The sequence below is a fragment of the Rhinoderma darwinii genome, chromosome 5, assembly GCF_050947455.1.
Source record: "Rhinoderma darwinii isolate aRhiDar2 chromosome 5, aRhiDar2.hap1, whole genome shotgun sequence".
Classification (NCBI taxonomy): Eukaryota; Metazoa; Chordata; class Amphibia; order Anura; family Rhinodermatidae; genus Rhinoderma; species Rhinoderma darwinii.
Genome location: NC_134691.1, coordinates 328,184,678 through 328,205,377, shown reverse-complemented (window position 1 = coordinate 328,205,377; position 20,700 = coordinate 328,184,678). Strand labels below are relative to the sequence as shown.

Below are 20,700 nucleotides of genomic sequence, written 5' to 3'. Positions count from 1 at the left end.
TCGCAATAGTCGCTACGGCGACGGTAATCAGCGGGGAAGTCACCAGCCCTGCACACGGCAGCATCATCGGTGGTACCTGTATGGACAGGTACCTCCTCAGAAGCGCGCAGAAGCCAGCCATGGAGGAATCAGCCGCGGCCGTGGTAAAGGGAGGTAAGATGGCGGCGCTTCCCGCCACTGCGACCCTGCTATACACGCAGGAAGATGAGCTGCAGCACCATCAGTCCCAGCTTTCAAGCCCGGCAGAGCATGTACTGTCCGCTCTTCCAGTAGCCATTGACTATGTAACCCTGGCCCGTGAAGTAGCCAAACAGATAACGCCAGACCTGCAAAAGGCGCTGGAAAAAACGGTGCAAGATTCTCTAAACCGCGTGCATGCGGAGCTGGCACAAGTCACTATCAGAGCTGATGAGTTAGAGCAGCGTATGACGCTGCTGGAGGATGAAAATGAACGCCTGCAATCCAAACTCAGAGGGGTGCTGTCTGTTACTACGCAGTTGGGGGACAAGGTGGAGGATCTGGAAAATCGCTCCAGGAGGAGCAACCTGCGACTGGTGGGGCTGAAAGAAGCGGTGATATCTGCTGATTTGCAACGAGTGTGTGAGAGGACATTGCCGGAAGCCTTAGGTCTCCCCCGTCCATGCCGGGTGGAGAGGGCGCATAGAGTGGGGCCGGACCCCAGAAACCTCCCAGCAACAGCTGACCACAATTCACATCGTCCCAGACAAGTGATCTTCAAACTGTTGGATTACAATGACAAGGTGGCACTCATGAAAGCTTTCCGCAGCAGATCGCGTCCTTTGGAAATAATGGGCATGAAAGTGCTACTATTTGAGGATTTCTCGGCGGAGGTTGCAAAACGAAGGCGGGTTTTCAGCAAGATCTGCACCGCGCTGTTCCAAGCGAGAATACGCTTTAGCCTGCAGTACCCAGCCATCCTGCGGGTGTTTCAAGAGAACGGGCGGAATAATGTTTTCACCACTCCACAGGAAGCGGAGGACGCACTTGCGGAGCTTTGTGAGAACAGATCACAGCAAGAAGAGGAGCGTCACAGTCCAGTACATAGTCCGCAGCGCAAGTCAAGAGAAGACAAAAGGAACCGGCTAAATATGGAGCGTACCTGGGCAGAAGCCTTAATGCCCACACCTGGAAGATCCCGGGGGGGGTCGAGCCGGAAATAGAGGGGACTCTCCGAAGCTGCAGAGGCGAACACGGGACCGCACCCGATCCACGTCTCCTGATTGACGGACAAAGTCCTTTTTTGGCGCATTTTATTTAAGCTGTTGTGATGATTTTGTGGACGCTGTAGACCAATTGCAGATTCCGACCAGCTACAGATAAGTTTACAGATAATCTGAAAGTTATTGAGGGGGATATTTTGCGGTCTTATACGACACTATGTACCGGTCAATAGTTGACCTATTGTTACAATGCTACAATGTTATCAAGGTTGAAGTATATGCATTCTGATATTTCCCTGCATTTTCACTGCAAGATATTTGTGAGGGAATTAGATCAGGATCTGAGATTGTCCCTGGTGGGCGGGATCGACCGGGAGTGATACAATGCCTCCCCCACGCAAGGGATTAGTGTTATCTGTTACAATGGCAGACTGAGGGAAATTGTGGTAGGAGATAGGGGACACGGAGGTAGGGAAACCTTGAAGCGAAGCAAGGTTCATAGGGAAATGTGAGGATGCAATCCTAACGGACTCTAGGCTGTTAAAGTAATGATAAGGGAATGTACATAAGGGTGCGCAGGCGACAAAGAGGTACTGAGGGGGCAAAGGCAGGTGCTACTTCCTCATGGAAGGAGCCATATAGGCAGGCTGGGGGGAGGGGGAGGGAGGGGCGCGTTCTGGCATAACAGAAAAAAGTGAAGTCACATACACCAGTGGGTATTAAGGGACTGCTAACCCTTGCCGCAGGTGATTTTATGATTTTGTTAGGTAAGGGATGGTTGGCCTTGTTGGTTCTGGCTTACAAGCCAGGGTTTGGTTATGATGTTAATGTTAATGTTTGTACATGGCTCTTGGGAAAAGACGGATCTGACTCCCTGGACTCCACACGACTTTTAGGCACTTTAGCTCATCTTAAACACGGTCCAATAACATGAAAATAGTTTCTTGGAACGTTAAAGGGCTGAGATCCCCACAGAAACGGACCAAACTTTTAAGGCACATGAAACGATTGCATCCTGATGTGGCCCTATTGCAGGAAGCTCACCTTACCGAGCCAGAGTTTAAGTATTTGCAAAAGTTCTGGGTGGGTCAGGTTTTTGGCTCGTCGGCAAGGGAGGGTAAGGCGGGAGTTATAATTCTGGTACATAAAAACTTTGCGTTTACGCTGGTGTCCCAGGAGCGGGATGACGAGGGCCGTTGGATCCATCTAGTGATGGAGCATGAAGGGGAAACCACCAGTATTTATAATGTGTATGGCCCAAATACGGTTAACACTGGTTTTTTTGGTCACTTGGAAACCCAACTCCAGCAGGATCGCACTAGGTTTTTGATTTTAGGGGGAGACCTTAACACTGTAAGGTCTTCAAAGGAGGATAGGAGCGCAGGGACCAGTTCGCAGAGAAATAGAGATAAGATCTTGCCCGACTTTTTAAGACACACGGCCCTAATAGATGCGTGGAGGAGTTTACACCCAGATGCGCGGGAATATACACATTTCTCTCATGTTCATCAGTCATGGTCGCGTATTGATTATTTGTTAGTTAGTGGCGCAATGGCGCGACGTTTACGTGAAGCGGCAATTGAAGATCTAGTTATTTCAGACCATGCTCCGGTTACCATTACATTGGCTGACACAGTAGCTAGAGGAACGGATTTTATCTGGAGGTTTCCCGCTTTTCTGGCAAAGGATGAGGGCTTTACACAGAAGCTTAAGGGGTGGTGGATGGAATTTGATGGGGATAATGTAGCGCATCGCTCGGAACCGTCATTGTATTGGCGTACAGCCAAGGCGGTAATAAAGGGGGAAAGTTATGCAGTATATGTCTAATCTTAAAAGTAAGACGACCGAAGGATACAAGGCAGCGAGCGACAGATTACGGCGTGCGTACACAGCATTCCTACATTCGCCATCAATGCTATTGGGGGAGCAATGGAAGGAAGCCAAGCGACAGTTTGATCAATGGTTAGACAAAAGAGAGAGTATTTACCGGTCCCAATTTGATGCTGATTTAATGCGTTTCGGCAATAAGGCGGGCAAATTATTAGCGCGGTTAGCAAAGGGGAGGTATGCACCGGCACATATTTCAACACTTAAAGAATCAAACGGAACTCCTACCTCGGACCCCAAAAAAATTAATACCATATTAAGTAAATATTACCAAGCCCTTTACTCAGAAACACCCATAGATCTCCAAAAAGGGAGGGAATTTTTGGAGAAGGTGAAGCTGCCAGGGCTCACCCAGGAGCAGAATGGTCATTTGAGCGCAGAGATTACACTAGAGGAAGTTTGGAGCGCCATTAAAACATTATCTAACGGAAAGGCCCCGGGTCCGGATGGATTCACAGGGGAGTTTTTCAAATCTCTGAGAGAAGAAATCAGCCCTACCTTGGTGGCATATTATAATACTTTACTAGGAACGGGAGCTTTACCAGCAGAGGCCAAGGTAGCGCATATAAATGTGTTACCCAAGAAGGGGAAGAATCCTCTTGACCCGGGGTCGTACCGCCCCATCTCGCTGATAGATCAAGATCAGAAATTGCTCACAAAAATTTTGGCCAATAGACTGGCTATGTATCTACCCATACTGGTGGGAAAATCTCAGGTAGGCTTTGTAAAGGGCAGGGCTGCAGTGACAAATTTACGCAAGGTATTGACGGTGCTAGAAATAGTCAGGCACGATCCCCAGCCAGGTACCAGGCCGGCACTTTTAGCGCTAGACGCAGAGAAAGCCTTTGATAACATACAATGGGAATGGCTGGGGATGGTGCTAGACAAAATGAACATTCAGGGAGATTTCCGGGTCTTCCTGAAGGGAGTCTACAATAGCCCGCAAGCACGCGTTCACTCCTCGGGGTTCCTATCAGATCCCTTCCAATTACATAAAGGAACACGACAGGGTTGCCCCTTGTCGCCCCTGCTATTCAATCTAGCACTGGAACCTATGGCCAGATTCTTGAAGGAATCGGATATGTTCAGAGGCATTCAAGTGGGATCTTGTGCAGTGAAATTAGCCCTGTTCGCTGATGATGTCATACTTTTTATGTCAAACCCTCAGGAGCATTTAGGGAAGGTTTTTAAATTTTTGCAGGAATTTGGGCAATGCTCGGGATACAAAGTCAATATAGCTAAGAGCGAACTGCTGGAGTTGGGCAGGCCATTGCCAAAGACCTTTTGGCAATCCTTGGGTTGCGGGATATCACCGGTGGAACACTGCATTACCTATCTGGGTATCAAAATAGGGAGGGTACCAGACACTCTGTATGGCTTAAATTATCCCCCGTTAATTAAAAAAATACAAGCGGAACTCACTAGATGGGGCCAATTGCCGTTGTCCCTCTTGGGAAGATGTCATCTGATCAAGATGGTTAGTTTTCCTAGATTGCTATACCCCTTTCAAACGCTACCTCTCTTATTGAAGCATGTGGATGTCTCGAAATTGACGGCTTCATTTACTAAATTTATATGGGCAGTAAAAAGGCCGCATATAGCACTCACCAAGTTCATGATGGGTAAACAAGAAGGGGGTGTGAACTTTCCGAATGTCAGGGGTTATAACGTGGTCTGTCTTTTGCGTCATGTAGTAGATTGGCTTCATGAAACAAGCAATTATTCCAACTTAGATCTGGAGGGGGAGTATGCTTCACCTTGGAACCTGAAAGCTTTGTTACATTGTAGAATCGCTTCTCTTCCGTGCCGTCTCAAAACCTCCATTGTATTGAGAGATACAGTTCTAGCTTGGAAAGTGGTACGTAAGCAGTTTGGGTTACCCCACCTGGTATCGAAGTATATGCCGTTGAGCGGTCATCCGGAGTTTTTACCGGGAATGGACAAGGGGGAAGGAATTGCCTCATGGGGGAGGGTAGGCATTGGTAGCGCAGGGGATCTTATGCATACAGAGGAAAAGAGGTGGTTAACTGGGGAGGAAATCACCGCTAAACTCAGACCCATAGTAGATAGAGTCAATTTTTTGCAAGTACTTCAGGTACGAACATTTTGTACCTCCAGGCTCAGGGATTAAAGTAAGGAAGCTACCTCGCACACTCTGGATGAGGTCATGGGTCCAACAACTGGGCGGGTGACCATTTCAGGAATGTATAGAGCATTGAGAGAGGGTTTTGTTCATCCGAAATTAAGGATTAGTTTTAAAAGCTGGGAACGGTGGACTCAGGATCCAGATATAGGAGAGACCATACTGGGGGGTTGGGAGACGGTACGGAAGAGTGTGATAAATGAGAGCTGGAGGGAAACCTATTTCAAGTTGATGCATTCAGCTATATATGGCTTTAATATCTTGCCCTCACAATCTTTCCCTGACCGCATTACAAGTTGTCCCAAGTGCAATACACCACTGACGAATTTGTGGCATGCAGTGTGGGGGTGTGTACGAAACGATTTTGGGGGATGGTACAGAAATATATTAAGGACCATTGGAAAACGAATCTCCCAATGACGCCTCAAGCGCTACTATTCCATCAGGCGCGGACGCCAGAGGAAGAGGGTGCTCGAGGAGTGAGATCACCTCCCGTGCTGGTGCACACGATTTTACTGGTAGCTTTGAGATGCCTCCTGAGTCACTGGTTAGAGGCAGACACGCCGGGGTTAGAATTGATTGTGTCACGGCTGAAACAGTTATTGGTTCTTGAGAGGGTGGAGGTGGAAAGGCGGAAGGAAACGGGAACCAAGAAGCTATTTGATAAGTGGCAAGTATTCATAGAAACGCAATGTACAACAGCCGAAATAGCGGAAATTGTTAGGCCTTTCCAGTACACAAAGTGGTACTGCACGCAGCTCTTGGCAGGCGTTTTAGGGAGGATGCAACTGTGAACCAGCTGGGGGAGAAAGGATGAGTGGAAACTCATTGATGATCTAGGTGGTGTTGGAGTTGGGGGAGTCATGTTTGTTTGATCCATCTGAAGATCGACAATTATGCCATGTTTCTATGTTGGTGTGTTTATATGTTATGTTGAATTTAATTTAAAAGTTAATCCCATGACAGTTGAGTGCTGCGCACTCATGATGTAACTCTTACGTGAAATGTTTGTAAGAAAATGTGAAAACTGACAATAAAAAGGATATTTAAAAAAAAAAAAAAAAAAAAAAGATTAAAAGAAAAAAATGCTGGAAATAGATCACTCTGTGTAATGAATCTATAGAATATATGACAGACACTTTTTGAATTGATTTACTGAAATATATTAACTTTTTGATGATATTCTAATTCATTGAGAAGGACTAGTATATATTTTTTTCATTGCATTTTGAAAGCCATAACTTTATTTATTTATCTGTTGAAAAACCTGTATGAGGGTTTGGTTTTATGCGGGACAAGTCGTAGTTTTTAACGCCAACATTTTGAGGTACAGAAGATTTTTATGATTACTTTTTATTCTGTTTTTGGGAGGCAGGATGAACAAACAAAGTTATTCTGTCATTGATTATTTTTTTTTTTAATGGCATTTACCCTAGTTGTTTGTTATGAATAGGCATACGTCCATGGTGAACCCAATGGTCCCCAGCGATCACCTCGCAACGGCACCGATGGGCTAACAGATAGAGCCCCCTCCCTCTGTCGAACGCCTTAGATTTCGTGGTCGTGTTAACTGGGCATCTAAGGGGTTAAACTGCCAGGATCGGAGCTAGATCCGATCCCAGCCGTTGCAAGAGGTCTCAGCTGTACGTTATAGCGGACACCCGCTGCTGATAGTGTGGACTCTGTGGGTCACATTAATGGGGTTAAAAAATCTATATCGAATAGATATGGCCATCAATTTTACTGGTGGGAATACATATAAATATAGAGTCCTCCTCTTCTATGAAGTTATTAAAAATTCTATTCATACTTTTCCCTTGGGGTCACTCAGCTTTCCTAGAAAGAGATATACCTAAGAAACAGCTATATAGAATTTTGAACAACTTGTCAGAAGAACATTAATCCCTTCTCACTTATATTTACTGACGACTTGGGTTTTTTAAGGCAGAGGAATTCCCTTATAACTATAAAAAAGTATTTGGTAAGAGCACAATGTCAGTAGAGTTCCAGTCAGCCTTTATTTTTTTATCAATGTGAACCAGTTTTGTATAGAGCTCCATGTTTTAATCATACAGACCTGCTGTAAATTGTGAATCTGATCCTGCAGAGACATAACCTGTGTACGTAAGTCCTCATTCTCCTTCTGGCAACAATTGAGGTGGTGGTCCCTTTCTTCCAGTTGCTGCTGATAGGTGAGTATTTGTTGTTTCGAGTGAAGGAGATCTGCCGCTTTACTGGAGTGGCTGGTGTTTCTCAAGGTCTCGCTGGCCTGGAGCTGCACAACAATAAGAACAAGAGGTATTCATACGAATGATGTCGTCCAAGTGCCAATAATACACACCCGATATGGAGATCCTAGTAGGTTAGTGGAGAGAAAAACGGATCTATCTCGGCGCTGCTAGGTGGTATAAGACGAGGGAGAAACAAGTAGTCTCTTGTGATATTGCTGAAACTTTTTATTGCAGTAGCAACGCGTTTCGACGCCGAACTGGCGTCTTCATCAGGCATAAAAAATGTTTAAAACAGGACAGTATATATACACACACCACTGAGTGGTGATTGGCCCAATTCAGATGAGGCAGAGATTGACATGTAAAAAACCGCCAAAAACACTTTGGGGGTCAAAGTTCAAATTAAATAGGCAAATAACAAAGAAAACAATGTGCACTGATGTTTAGCTGATAACCATAAAAAAATATATATAATAATACTAGAATCAAACATAGTTAAAATGTATAACGGAGGATAAGTCGAAAGAGAACAGCGTGTCACATCTGGATTTCGGAACTAATGAAAGATCGGCTTTTTAATAAAAAGTGTATATATATAGAAGTAGTATCTAAAACAGTGGTAGAACGCCAAGGATGGGTGTTTATTTTTATTTTTATTACTTGCTTTTTACTTTTAAAACATCTCGGGAGAGTCTGTCCGTTTCGGATTTTTATTGTGTAGAACGTTGTCAAGGGGACCATGTAAACTACGGTGGCCGGTGGGGACCAAAATTGGAAAGCATGAGGTGGAACGCATGTGGTGGAACGCACGGTGGCCCGCATGATGACCCGCATATTCGGCAGGTTAGTGTGGACGACATCGGAGAAAAACGAAAGGCTGGGGATAACCAGGTAGGGAAATACATCGTATGACATTAGTATGTGTGTACATGTGGGGTGTGTTGTTTTGACTTAAAAATGTCCGGGTTTTGAATATCGGGAACGTGGTTAGTAGTATTTCAAGGCAAGTTAGCTATAGAAACGTGGAGTCTAGATGCTATTGGTATAGTTAATCCAAGCTTGATTCCGAAATATCATTTAGGCCCCTTGGATATAGTGTGTCCATTTTAAAAATCCAAAAAAAGTTAAACAAAAGTTAACAACCAATTCATCACACAAACCCATTTCAAACAGGTTTCAAACAGGTTGATGTTAACAGCTACATTGATTTCAGAAGCGCCCATTATCGCCCGTGGCTCCTAAACATACCTTTTGGACAGTTTAGGAGGATCAGGAAAAACTGCAGTACAGAGAAACTTTATCAAAAGGAATGTAATGTTTTAGAAAAACGGTTTATCGATAAACACTTTCCCCCGAAATTAATAGAAGGCGCAAGAACAAAAGCCACTGAATTAACACAACACTCCTGCCTAAATCCGTCCCTCAAAAAAACATTACCTGCTAATAATTTCAAAACCAATTTCATTACAACGTTTAATAAAGGAAACAGAATTATCAGGACAATTCTGGGCAAACACTGGCACATTATTAAGAGCGACCCCTTTCTAAAAGACCTGATCCCGGTTAAACCCAACATCACCTTTAGGCGGTCCCTAAATCTTAAAAATATTCTAGCCCCCAGTAGGATCAAAAAACAATCGTCATCCAACACGCATTTTATGTCCGATCTGAAAGGATCCTACAAATGTGGTCATTCCCGTTGCCTATGTTGCAACATCATCTGTAATAAAAAACACACATATACATCCACGGTAACCAATGAATCTTTCCCCATTAGAACATTCCTTAACTGTGGGAGTTCATATGTGATTTACCTTATTGAATGCCCGTGCCAACTACAATATATTGGCAGAACCACTCAATGCTTGAGAACCCGGGTCAATAACCACCGCTTTAACGTTAACACAGGTTTCGTGAAACATAGTGTGTCTCGGCACTTTGCCCAGATACATAAATGTCAATTTAATTTAATCAGCATCACCCCTATAGAACATATCCCTCCTGATGTCCCAAATAGGTTCAACAAACTGAAACAACGGGAAAATTATTGGATTTTTAAAATGGACACACTATATCCAAGGGGCCTAAATGATATTTCGGAATCAAGCTTGGATTAACTATACCAATAGCATCTAGACTCCACGTTTCTATAGCTAACTTGCCTTGAAATACTACTAACCACGTTCCCGATATTCAAAACCCGGACATTTTTAAGTCAAAACAACACACCCCACATGTACACACATACTAATGTCATACGATGTATTTCCCTACCTGGTTATCCCCAGCCTTTCGTTTTTCTCCGATGTCGTCCACACTAACCTGCCGAATATGCGGGTCATCATGCGGGCCACCGTGCGTTCCACCACATGCGTTCCACCTCATGCTTTCCAATTTTGGTCCCCACCGGCCACCGTAGTTTACATGGTCCCCTTGACAACGTTCTACACAATAAAAATCCGAAACTGACAGACTCTCCCGAGATTTTTTAAAAGTAAAAAGCAAGTAATAAAAATAAAAATAAACACCCATCCTTGGCGTTCTACCACTGTTTTAGATACTTCTTCTATATATATACACACTTTTTATTAAAAAGCCGATCTTTCATTAGTTCCGAAATCCAGATGTGACACGCTGTTCTCTTTCGACTTATCCTCCGTTATACATTTTAACTATGTTTGATTCTAGTATTATTATATATATTTTTTTATGGTTATCAGCTAAACATCAGTGCACATTGTTTTCTTTGTTATTTGCCTATTTAATTTGAACTTTGACCCCCAAAGTGTTTTTGGCGGTTTTTTACATGTCAATCTCTGTCTCATCTGAATTGGGCCAATCACCACTCAGTGGTGTGTGTATATATACTGTCCTGTTTTAAACATTTTTTATGCCTGATGAAGACGCCAGTTCGGCGTCGAAACGCGTTGCTACTGCAATAAAAAGTTTCAGCAATATCACAAGAGACTACTTGTTTCTCCCTCGTCTTATACCACCTAGCAGCGCCGAGATAGATCCGTTTTTCTCTCCACTAACCTACTACCAATCAGCGGTTACCTTCGGCAACCGGTTTTGGATCTGGCAGCAGCACTCGTGGTTTAACCGCTTTTACCCTAAAGCTTTCTGGTGAGCATGGTATTTATTCCCTCCATCAGTTTACCCTACTGAGTTACGCTATGTGGCGCCGTGGTCTCTTTTTTCTATACCCCGATATGGAGATCCTGGAAGGTTTTGTTTTGTTTACTTATGTTTATAGTTGGAATCTTATTATTATGGTCTAGTATTAGGCTAAGTTCACACGCTGTGTTTTCAGGCGTTTTTCGGGGCGTAAACACCTAGAAAAACGCCGGAAAAAACTGAAGCTGAACGCCTCCAAACATCTGCCCATTGTTTTCAATGGAAAAAACTGCATTTCGTTCAGACGGGGCATTTTTTTACGCGGCCGTTTTGAAAAAACGGCGCGTAAAAACACCCCGTAAAAAGAAGTACATGTCATTTGAGACATTTTTGGGGCCGTTTTTCATTGTGTCAATAGAAAAACAGCTCCAAAAAACGTTTTGAAAACCGCTCCGTATTTTACTAGCGTTTTTACTTGAGTGTGAACATAGCCTCAGAATCAACTATGCTACTTGATAGACCGGTCCTAGTCTATTGCGCCTGCTACTACTAACGCTAGGGTTACCCCGTCCAAGCTCAGGATTGTCCAGTACCATTCTGACTAAATAAGTAAATATTAGGGCTCATCCATTGAGTCATAAGATAATGTCTCAAATTTCATGAAGAATCCTCCACCTTTAGAGAATTAACCCATTCGCTAACATAGTTCTGTCCTTGGGATACAGAGGTCATTAATAATTCAGTGTTAGGGAATTTGTGCTTTAGACAACCCCTGCTGGTTCAGTGTCTGTTGAGATCGTGTTCTACATTCTGAGATGTGTACAATTTACAGCAGATACTGCACAGCTGTCTGAAGTAGAAGCAAATACATCTCTCAATAAAATACACCAAACAATACTACAACAAAGTAGTTGGGTATTTGTCTTTCAAGAGTTTGTCGGTTTCCAAGCAGCAACTAACAGAATTCTGAATGCAGCTCTGAATGCAACTGAAGAAAAGGGAATGATGTTACTCATCTTTCCCACCAAAATAATATGCAAAAACTTATTGATGGGTGGTCCGACCTCTGGGACTCTGATCCCTAGAATGAAGGGTCCACATTGCTCAGTGGCCTCTTTGGCTTTTTGACAGCACAACGCCCCTTCCTGACCCTCTGCAGGAACTGCAAGTTAGCTTCAATGACTCGAATAGAGCTGTGATGCCGTTTTCTACGTAGAGCTTAGTCAGGAGCGTCACTGGGCAGAGAAAAGATGACTGGACAGAGGATCTTTTCTTTTAGGAATCTGGGGGAGGTCTAAATGTTCGGCCCCCTACCAAATCGGAAAGTTATGGCATTCAATTTTCTTAAATCAATTTTAGCCTATTGTAATGAATAAGGGTGTATTGTTAACCAATGGACTGTGGCGGTTTACTGAACTGCAATAGATGAATGTGAGGCGTCCTGCGCTGATGTCATCAGTTGCTAGGAGACGCCAGCGCTGGATCATACCTGCTGACAATCGCTTCTTATGCATTTGTACCTCTTTTATATCTTGTGTATCGTCTATTATTTCCTTGAGTGTTGAAATAAAAAAATAAAATGAGGCGGCTGAAGGATGCAGATTTATTTAGTCGCAGCATCAAACCTACTCATCTATTCACAAAAATGATGTTTGGCTATTACTTACACATTACTACCTATGAAAGTCAGGGGTGACACAAGATAGCAGTCTAGATTAGATAAAACTCTCCGAGTATATTTTCAGTGTAATATTTTTAACGCCTATGTCAAACTTCGCAACAATTTTTTTTTTATTGACCCAATGCATCTACAATAAAAGTATAGAAAAAAAAGAAATAAAATGAAGCAACTTTGCAAATAGTCTTAATTACAAATTTCCGATTGTTTTGTGACTATGCAGACATGTATCTCCATGGTAACAGACTACAAACAAACCCTGTGTATTTCCTTATATCCAGCATTCAATGATTTCCTATATATCCTGTATTATCTTAAAAACTATGTGCACTTATTTATTGATCCAATTCATATAACATTTGCAAATAGTCTTAATAAAAAAAATATCCTACAGTTTTGTGCTGACAGCTCCTATGCAGGCTCCTGCATCTCCATAGTAACAGACTACAAACAAACGCTGTGTAGTCTGATCCTGGAATCATATTGCAATCCATCTATCCCCTAATTCTTACTAACATACCAAATGTAAATAACTAAGAAGCAGACAGATGGAAGGGAGCGTGACTGCAGTATCAGACTTCACAGGGTTTGTTTGTAGTCTGTTACCATGGAGATACATGTCTGCATGGACACAAAAGTATCGGAAATTTTTAATTAAGACCATTTACAAAGTTGCTTCATTTTTTCTATATTTTTATTTTAGATGCATTGGGTCAATAAAAAAAAAAATAGTTGCGAAGTTTGACAGAGGCGTTAAAAATACTACACTGAGAGTTTTATCTAAGCTAGACTTTTATGATTTGTACTTTGACTTGTAGGTTTCAATAATTACTATTCATTTCATTGGAGTTAGACTATGCAAAGGCCATAGAATAGGAGGGAAATCCTCAATAAAAATCGTTTGAAGTTGAAGATGATCGCAGTCAGGACCCAGATCTGGATCAAGGATTTTCCATTTATTATTTAATATCCAAGCGGGCAGGAGTGGGGGAGGAGACTTATTCCACCCACCCCTCCCCTATTGATCAATGAGGTTTCTGACTAAAGGGACATCCACCAATCACATGAGGCGGACACATGAGTAGTCCCTCTTCATTACGGTCTATAGGAGATACGGAAATAGTCGAGGACATGGGATCTCAGTTCTATAGAGTGATGGGGATCCTAGAGGTCAGAGACCCATCAATCAAGCATTTATGTTATATCCCATCAAAGTTGAGTGGTGGGAAAACTCCTTTAAAATAGTAATATGAATTTGTATAGTCTCCGAATCCTTAGAGGGGTTTCTGAGTTTGCGTTTTATGTGGTCGCTATTCTTAGGCTCTCCTCCCCACTAACTCTTTAATTAACTTACGATTTTAAAACTGCCCCGTTCCTCTGCTCTCACCACACATCACGTGACCTCTGACGTCACATTTCCCTTACTTTCTTCGGAGGTGCCGTATACTGGTCACATGGGCTAGGAGCCAATAGTCTTAGCCCAACAGGCGACACGTCACTACTGAGGGGGTGTGTACTTTCGCATGAGCGGTCCCCGCTGTACTCTCTATGGCGCAGGATGTCAGGCGGTGACAAACGGGAGTGAGGAGATACATCGGAACAACAGGGAGGAGCCTAATGCAAGCTGCCTAGAGCGCGTAAGCAAACAAAAACGCCCACAGAGCCATGTCAACAAACGACACTCGACGGGGCTAAGTAGTGATTTTGTTCATAAAAATGGGGTCATCAAGTTGCTTACAATTGGGGAAATTAATTTGTATTATTTTTTTTTGGAGGGGGGGGGGGGGTTTATCTCAGAAAACCCCTTTAATTATTACTAATAAAAAACAGATCTCACATGCTGGAACTGGATCTTCAGTTTCTGGCTTTGCTCCGTTAGTTCCAGGAATTCTCTCATGATGTCATCTTTCTCCTTCCGGGCTTGCTGGAGATTGGTGGTGAGCTGGGTGATTATACCGTCTCTCTGCTTTATGGCCGTTTCAAATTCTTGAAGCTGGAAAGTAAAAAAGATATAAAAGCGATGGGAAATTTTAATTTTTTATTTTGTGTTTACTTAAAATGACACAAACCATAGCATGATAGGAACGCTCTGTCTAAAACGTATATAATAAATTGTGATTGTATCATATAATGTGAATGGTGGGACGGTGACTGGGACACCCCCAAGCTCTCTTATTATTGAAGTTACACAAGACTGTATCTGTGATAATTGTACATCTATATGGAAGACACTGTAGGTTGCTCAATATGTAACGTACATTGACGTGATCAAGAACATGCCCCAAGAGTCAATGTAAAGAGCATGGCTACTTATTTTGTGGGTGGCATCTGTCAAATACGGGATATCATAGACTTAATGACATCTGTTAACGAGATAGAGTCTTTAAAGGGGTTGTTCGAAGATAGAAAAACATGGCTACTTTCTTTCAGAAACGACGCCACTCTTGTCCATTGGTTGCGTCTTGTATTGCAGCTCAGCCCATGGACAAGTATGGCTCTGGTTCTAAAGGATGGCCACCATGTTTTTCTAACCTCAAACAATTGAATCAAGCGCCCTAATAATACAAGTCGGCGCAATAGCACGCGATAAACAGTCGGTCTAAACCCCTGATGGAGAAGGGGGCTGTAATGAAGCACATGGTGTATGAAATCACCTGACCCACTCTGCAGCACCTTTTAATCAGTGATGGAGCGGGACAGGTGCAGGTTGTTGTACACAGTGGGAGTTTAGGGGTGAAGGGTATACACTCAGTGGGTGCTACACTGGCCGTACATCTTGCATTATTTTTTCATAGAAAATGGAAAGACTGTGCTATCAGTGCTGGGATCTGAGAGATAGAAGATGTATGACCAACCATAGGTGTCGGGGAGGCAACTCTGCAAATATCGCCAACTTTACCGAGTAAAAATGAAGCCAGAAACCCTTATATCTAAACAATCCGCAACATAGCAGAATTTTAAATGCAGCTCTGGCTATAACTGTACGTAAGATATGACGTAACTCAAGATCAGTACAAGATAAGAATAGCACAGTATTTTAAAAGTCACTCAACATTATATGTAGATTCTACAATTGTGTTCATGGTGGAGTTATTAGTGGTTGGTTTTTAGACTAACTAATGTATGTTAATTAATAGAACTGTAAAACTCCTGAAGATCATGACTACTATGCAGTGCCCAAATAAGTTTAGAGTGTTGCCTAGCAACAGGAACCTCATTGAGTGGGTGACTACACTGGATCTCCTGTGGAGACTGTATAGAGGACTCATCACCAGCACTTCTGCCCCATTACTACTTCTTGGCAGATTACATGTGGTAGATAAAGACAGGAGAGACATCTCCCTGATGTAGCTTTCATGTCATGTCATGTCATCCTATCCTGAATACAGTTTTAGGGTATGTGCACACACACTAATTACGTCCGTAATTGACGGACGTATTTCGGCCGCAAGTCCCGGACCGAACACAGTGCAGGGAGCCGGGCTCCTAGCATCATACTTATGTACGATGCTAGGAGTCCCTGCCTCGCTGCAGGACAACTGTCCCGTACTGAAAACATGATTACAGTACGGGACAGTTGTCCTGCAGCGAGGCGGGGACTCCTAGAATCGTACATAACTATGATGCTAGGAGCCCGGCTCCCTGCACTGTGTTCGGTCCGGTACTTGCGGCCGAAATACGTCCGTCAATTACGGACGTAATTAGTGTGTGTGCACATACCCTTATAGTTCTGGGACACGGATGAGCCATACTGAACAAACTTCTGCCCACGCAGTGAGAAATATATAGAAATGGCTGAAACCTGCGGGAGGTGGGTGGGATCAACCAATCTAATGCAATGGTGGACATTTATAAAAACCAAAGCAAATCAAAACAATGGTATTGCCCATAGCAACCAAGAAACAAACAACAAAATAATTGGTTGCTATGGACAACTCTGAAAAGGGTCAGTAACTTTGAAAAGAAGGAGTATGTGACATGATCCTTTTTAAAACTACTGACTGGCTGAGATGGATCACATGATATACCATGTGACTTCTCAGAACCAGGAAGTGCTTTATTTTCAGGGACAGGTTACTTTTATAAAACCACCAAGTGTATAAAAAAAAACAAAACTGTCAACGCTTTACTAGGAGTCGCCCTAATTTTAGCCTCCCTCGCCAGGTCACCGGGTAGAATATATAGGGGAACATTTATCAAAACCAATGCAAAAGTGGAACAGTTTCCCAAAGCAACCAATCAGTTTGCCGCTTTCATTTTTAAAGTGTCTCTGAAAAATGAGAGATGTTACCCGATTGGTTGATATAAGCAATTGCTCTATTTTTGCTTTGCACCTGTTTTTATACATCCCCCCCCCCCATAGTTTTCACCCGGTTGCCAAAGTGGGGGGAAACATCCAATAAATAGTGGCCTGTATACTTACCCTCCTTTTTCGAGGCTGCTGCACTGGGTCCCAATGCCGTCCAGCATCAGGACATAGTGAGCGGCAGTGCACAAAAGGTGCCGGCGCTGGACGGCGGTGCCCAAAGCGGAATAAGAGTCTGGAGCGAGAAGGTTAGCCTCTGGGGACTGAATTAAGTTAGGGGTCTGGTCTGAGATCTGATATTAACATAAGGGGTCTGAATATATTAAGGGTGTCTGGTCTGGGGTCTGACTATATTTATGGGGTCGAAATATATTTAGGTGACCTGGTCTGGAGGTCTAAAATTACTATAGGGGATCTGAATATATTTATTGGGGTCTGACGTCAATTAAAGGATCTGGTGTGAGGTCTGATCTTTATATAGGGGGGTCTGACTATAATTTGAAGTTCTAGTCTGGGGTCTGATATTAAAGGGGTATTCCCAGCTCATACATTTATGGCATATCCACAGGATATGAGTGATCGGTGCGGGTCCCAACTCTGGAACCTGCAACTATGCGGAGAACGGCTGCCACATCCAGGCACCTATCACTTAATTATGGCATATCCACAGGATATGCCATAAATGTAGGAGATGAGAACAACCCTTTAATATAGGGTTCTGGTCTGGGGTCGGAATATATTTAGCCGCATCTATTTATACAAGTGCAACAACAACAAGATAAAATTCTATAACAAACAAGGCACGACTGCAAAAAACAGAACTTAGACTGGACCCAACTAGCTACACATAGAGAACAGCGGTCACTGTACAGTCCACCACTGCGTCGGCTCACCATGAAGCTGGCTGCCATTTGAGACGTTAGCCGGCACACTGTCTTTCTGATGTGCAACTTCACGCGTGAAAGCAAATTTATAAATAATAAAATATAGAATTAATTAAAAAAAAATAACATTTAAATAATGAATAAAATGAATAGGAATAAAGTAGTGGCTTCTCGCAGGACATTAAAGTGGAGCTCCATCTTCAGGATTCTTGTAAGTCTACATTAGGGAATTACCCAGGTAACAATTCCCTAAAATAAGGTCATCAGAATCTCTCCCATTAGCTGTGGCAGTGATCTGGAAACATCCTCCCTGCTATCTGTCAATTGGTTAAATGTTTCGACGAGATCTGAAAATTCTCCTACCCGTTTAATTCCACATTCATGTCCACAGGGGGCAGTATGATAGTAGTTATTGGTTTTTTCAATGGCCAAATGAGCTTCAAAAGTGACAACCAATTGTTAGAAATATTCTCAGAGCAGCTTCTCTTCCATTCCCCCAGTCTATAATGAGAAGGGGCGACCAAAAGCACAGAATAAATCTTAACTCCTTAAGGACGCAGTATAGTTTTCAGTTTTTTTGTCTTCTTTGCCAGAACTTGTTTTTTTTTTTTTTTGCATTTCGTGTGTATTTTTGCTATATCTTTTGTTTTTTAAGGGGGCTTTTACATTTTTATTTAAATCAATCACATCAGGTTTGCCCAGGGATCATACAGGACAGCCTTGGGTGGCCTTTGCAAGGCCCAGGGCTGTCCCTTAAAACATCAGCCCAAGTGATAACTGTATCCGGGGCGGATGATCAGCAGGTATTAATGAGACATCCTCCCCTCGTAATGCCGCAATCGCTATTGATTGTGGCAGCTGGTATCAGTTTTCTCTAAACCCAGCCATTGCCGCGGGGTGGTGGCTGTCACTCACATACGTTTCAACACCCCCTCTCATGGGTGATCGTGGCCTTTGAAATCAAAGTGCCTTAAATGTATGGCCCATGGCGATTAATACAAGCTTCCAGCACCATACATATATGGCACGTGGAGCCAAGGGGTTGCCTCAGGATCGACATTGGTGAAGATATTGATCAACGGGGGTCATAACGGTCGGACCCTATAGGTAGAACATCCTAGCAACATGCTATCGATATCCTTACGGAGACAACTTCATTAAAGTCAAGGTGAAAAATTCAAAATCTGTGCTCCACCATTTATTAGGGATGTTTATTACATAACTGATGTTAAAGGAGAATCAATAATGTGAACTGTGCCTGAAACTGGTCTTTAGAGGGGTTGTCCGGTTTCAGCAAATTAATGGACAGTTGATAACATTCTGTCCATGGTCATGTGATGGACACACCGGTGCACGGCTTGTTACAGTTACAGTATGTGTATCAGAGATGTAATTGTTACGATCCCAGCACCTGTGTGTCCATCACGCGACCAGGGATAGAATTGTATCCACTGGAAGTAAATAATGAATGGTCCTACTGAATAACAGCAAGCAGAGATCTTGAAACCTGTGAGGAATTAATACAGAAAGTGTACTGGAAAATTGTATCCATTTTAATTATCCAAAAAATAAAAAACTTTAAATTTGCTGCCTCCGGAGAACCCCTTTAAGTCACATAGATGTTATGCTTTTAAGCACTTGGATTTGTCATAATTTCCCGCTATATAACATATTGGTAAGCTATCGAGATATAGATTGCAAAGAAAAGCAGAATGAAGCCACCTAACACCCAGTAAGACGCTGCATCCCATGCAAAACTATATGAACACACAATTCCCAGGTGCCCTGCCGAGGATCCGCTATGTATAAATTAATGGGCTCCTAAGGGACGGCTTACAAGGTGCGATATTCACAGTTGATCATCGAAGTAAAAAAAACAACAACTCCTTATGTACTTCAGGTCTGATGAATTACAATAGCCGAGATAAAAATCAAAAAGAAAAACAACAACAACAACAATAATAAATAAATAAATAAAAGCTCAATAAACAATAAAAAATAAAAATACTTGGGACAAAAATAAAAAATATTTTTTAAAATGTCATAACCGAAAAGCAGGAGGCTGTACTGAGGCACACTGAGTCCCTGCTCCGTACTGTAGAGACGTAGCCAATGTATGGTGCTCCACGCAGCGCTGTATTATGGGATCATTGTCCCCTAGAAGAAGAAAGTCTCCGTGACACAACGTCCAAAGGAATTTGCCACCATTTTTTTGTCAGACTCCTGCAGAATCCAACAGAACAAAGGTGTACAGAAGGTACATTAGGACCCCATAGAAGTCTACGAGTCTCAGACAACGGGTCCGCTAGGAGAATGTCCAGAGCCAGAGTACGGCCACGTGCATGAGACCTAAGGGTTACAATAGGGGCCACCAGCTATACAATCCACAGGACCAAAACCCAAGTGCCGATACACTGCGTCCAGTACCAGCAGGACTTGTCACAGCAATGGGGATTCATTGAGAATCTGCAGACAGACAGCGCTTCCCCCATTACCACTGTCCCTGGACAAACCCGCTGGTAGGTGGACGCAGTGTGCAGCCCCCCAAATGCTGGCTCAGAGGGGCAATATTGCAAGGGCTGTTCAATAAACACTTTTTAACAATTCATTGTTAAAAAAAGACATAAAAAGTTGGGTAACTTTGTAAATTCTTCCTTTACTGATTTGGAGCCTTATGTCGTATTGGAACCTGCGTGCGGTTTATCTGGACTCTGCGGACAGTCATGTGACCTGAGATCCCACAATGCAATGCCCTGTGGGTAACAGTTAGGGTATGTGCACACACACTAATTACGTCCGTAATTGACGGACGTATTTCGGCCGCAAGTACCGGACCGACCACAGTGCAGGGAGCCGGGCTCCTAGCATCATACTTATGTACGATGCTAGGAGTCCCTGCCTCTCCGTGGAACTGCTGTCCCGTACTGAAAACATGATTACAGTACGGGACAGTTGTCCTGCAGAGAGGCAGGGACTCCTAGCATCGTACATAAGTATGATGCTAGGAGCCCGGCTCCTTGCACTGTGTTCGGTCCGTGACTTGCGGCCGAAATACGTCCGTCAATTACGGACGTAATTAGTGTGTGTGCACATACCCTTAAGCGGCAGAATTTGGAGTTTAGCTATAACGGAGGATAAGACATGACGCAAAGGATTTGCAATTATTTTGACATTTTCTGTAGGATGTAAATGATCTTGTACTACTTTAGTTACTTGATGTTTTATTGGCTGTTCATACAGAAAGGTGAATTTAGAATTTTGCTTGACTCCGGT

At 43.1% G+C, this 20,700-nt stretch overlaps 1 protein-coding gene across 7 annotated transcripts in view; it reads right to left on the bottom strand.

Moving 5' to 3' along the window:
• Positions 1-20,700, bottom strand: part of AKAP9 (A-kinase anchoring protein 9) — a 202,831-nt gene that overhangs the window by 147,814 nt on the left and 34,317 nt on the right. For all 7 annotated transcript variants that reach the window (XM_075827679.1, XM_075827681.1, XM_075827680.1 and 4 more), the window contains 2 exons: positions 14,075-14,230; positions 7,289-7,486 (listed from right to left, as the gene is read on the bottom strand). In XM_075827679.1, coding sequence (XP_075683794.1) covers positions 7,289-7,486; positions 14,075-14,230 — 354 coding nt within the window. The remainder of the gene's footprint in view (positions 1-7,288; positions 7,487-14,074; positions 14,231-20,700) is intronic.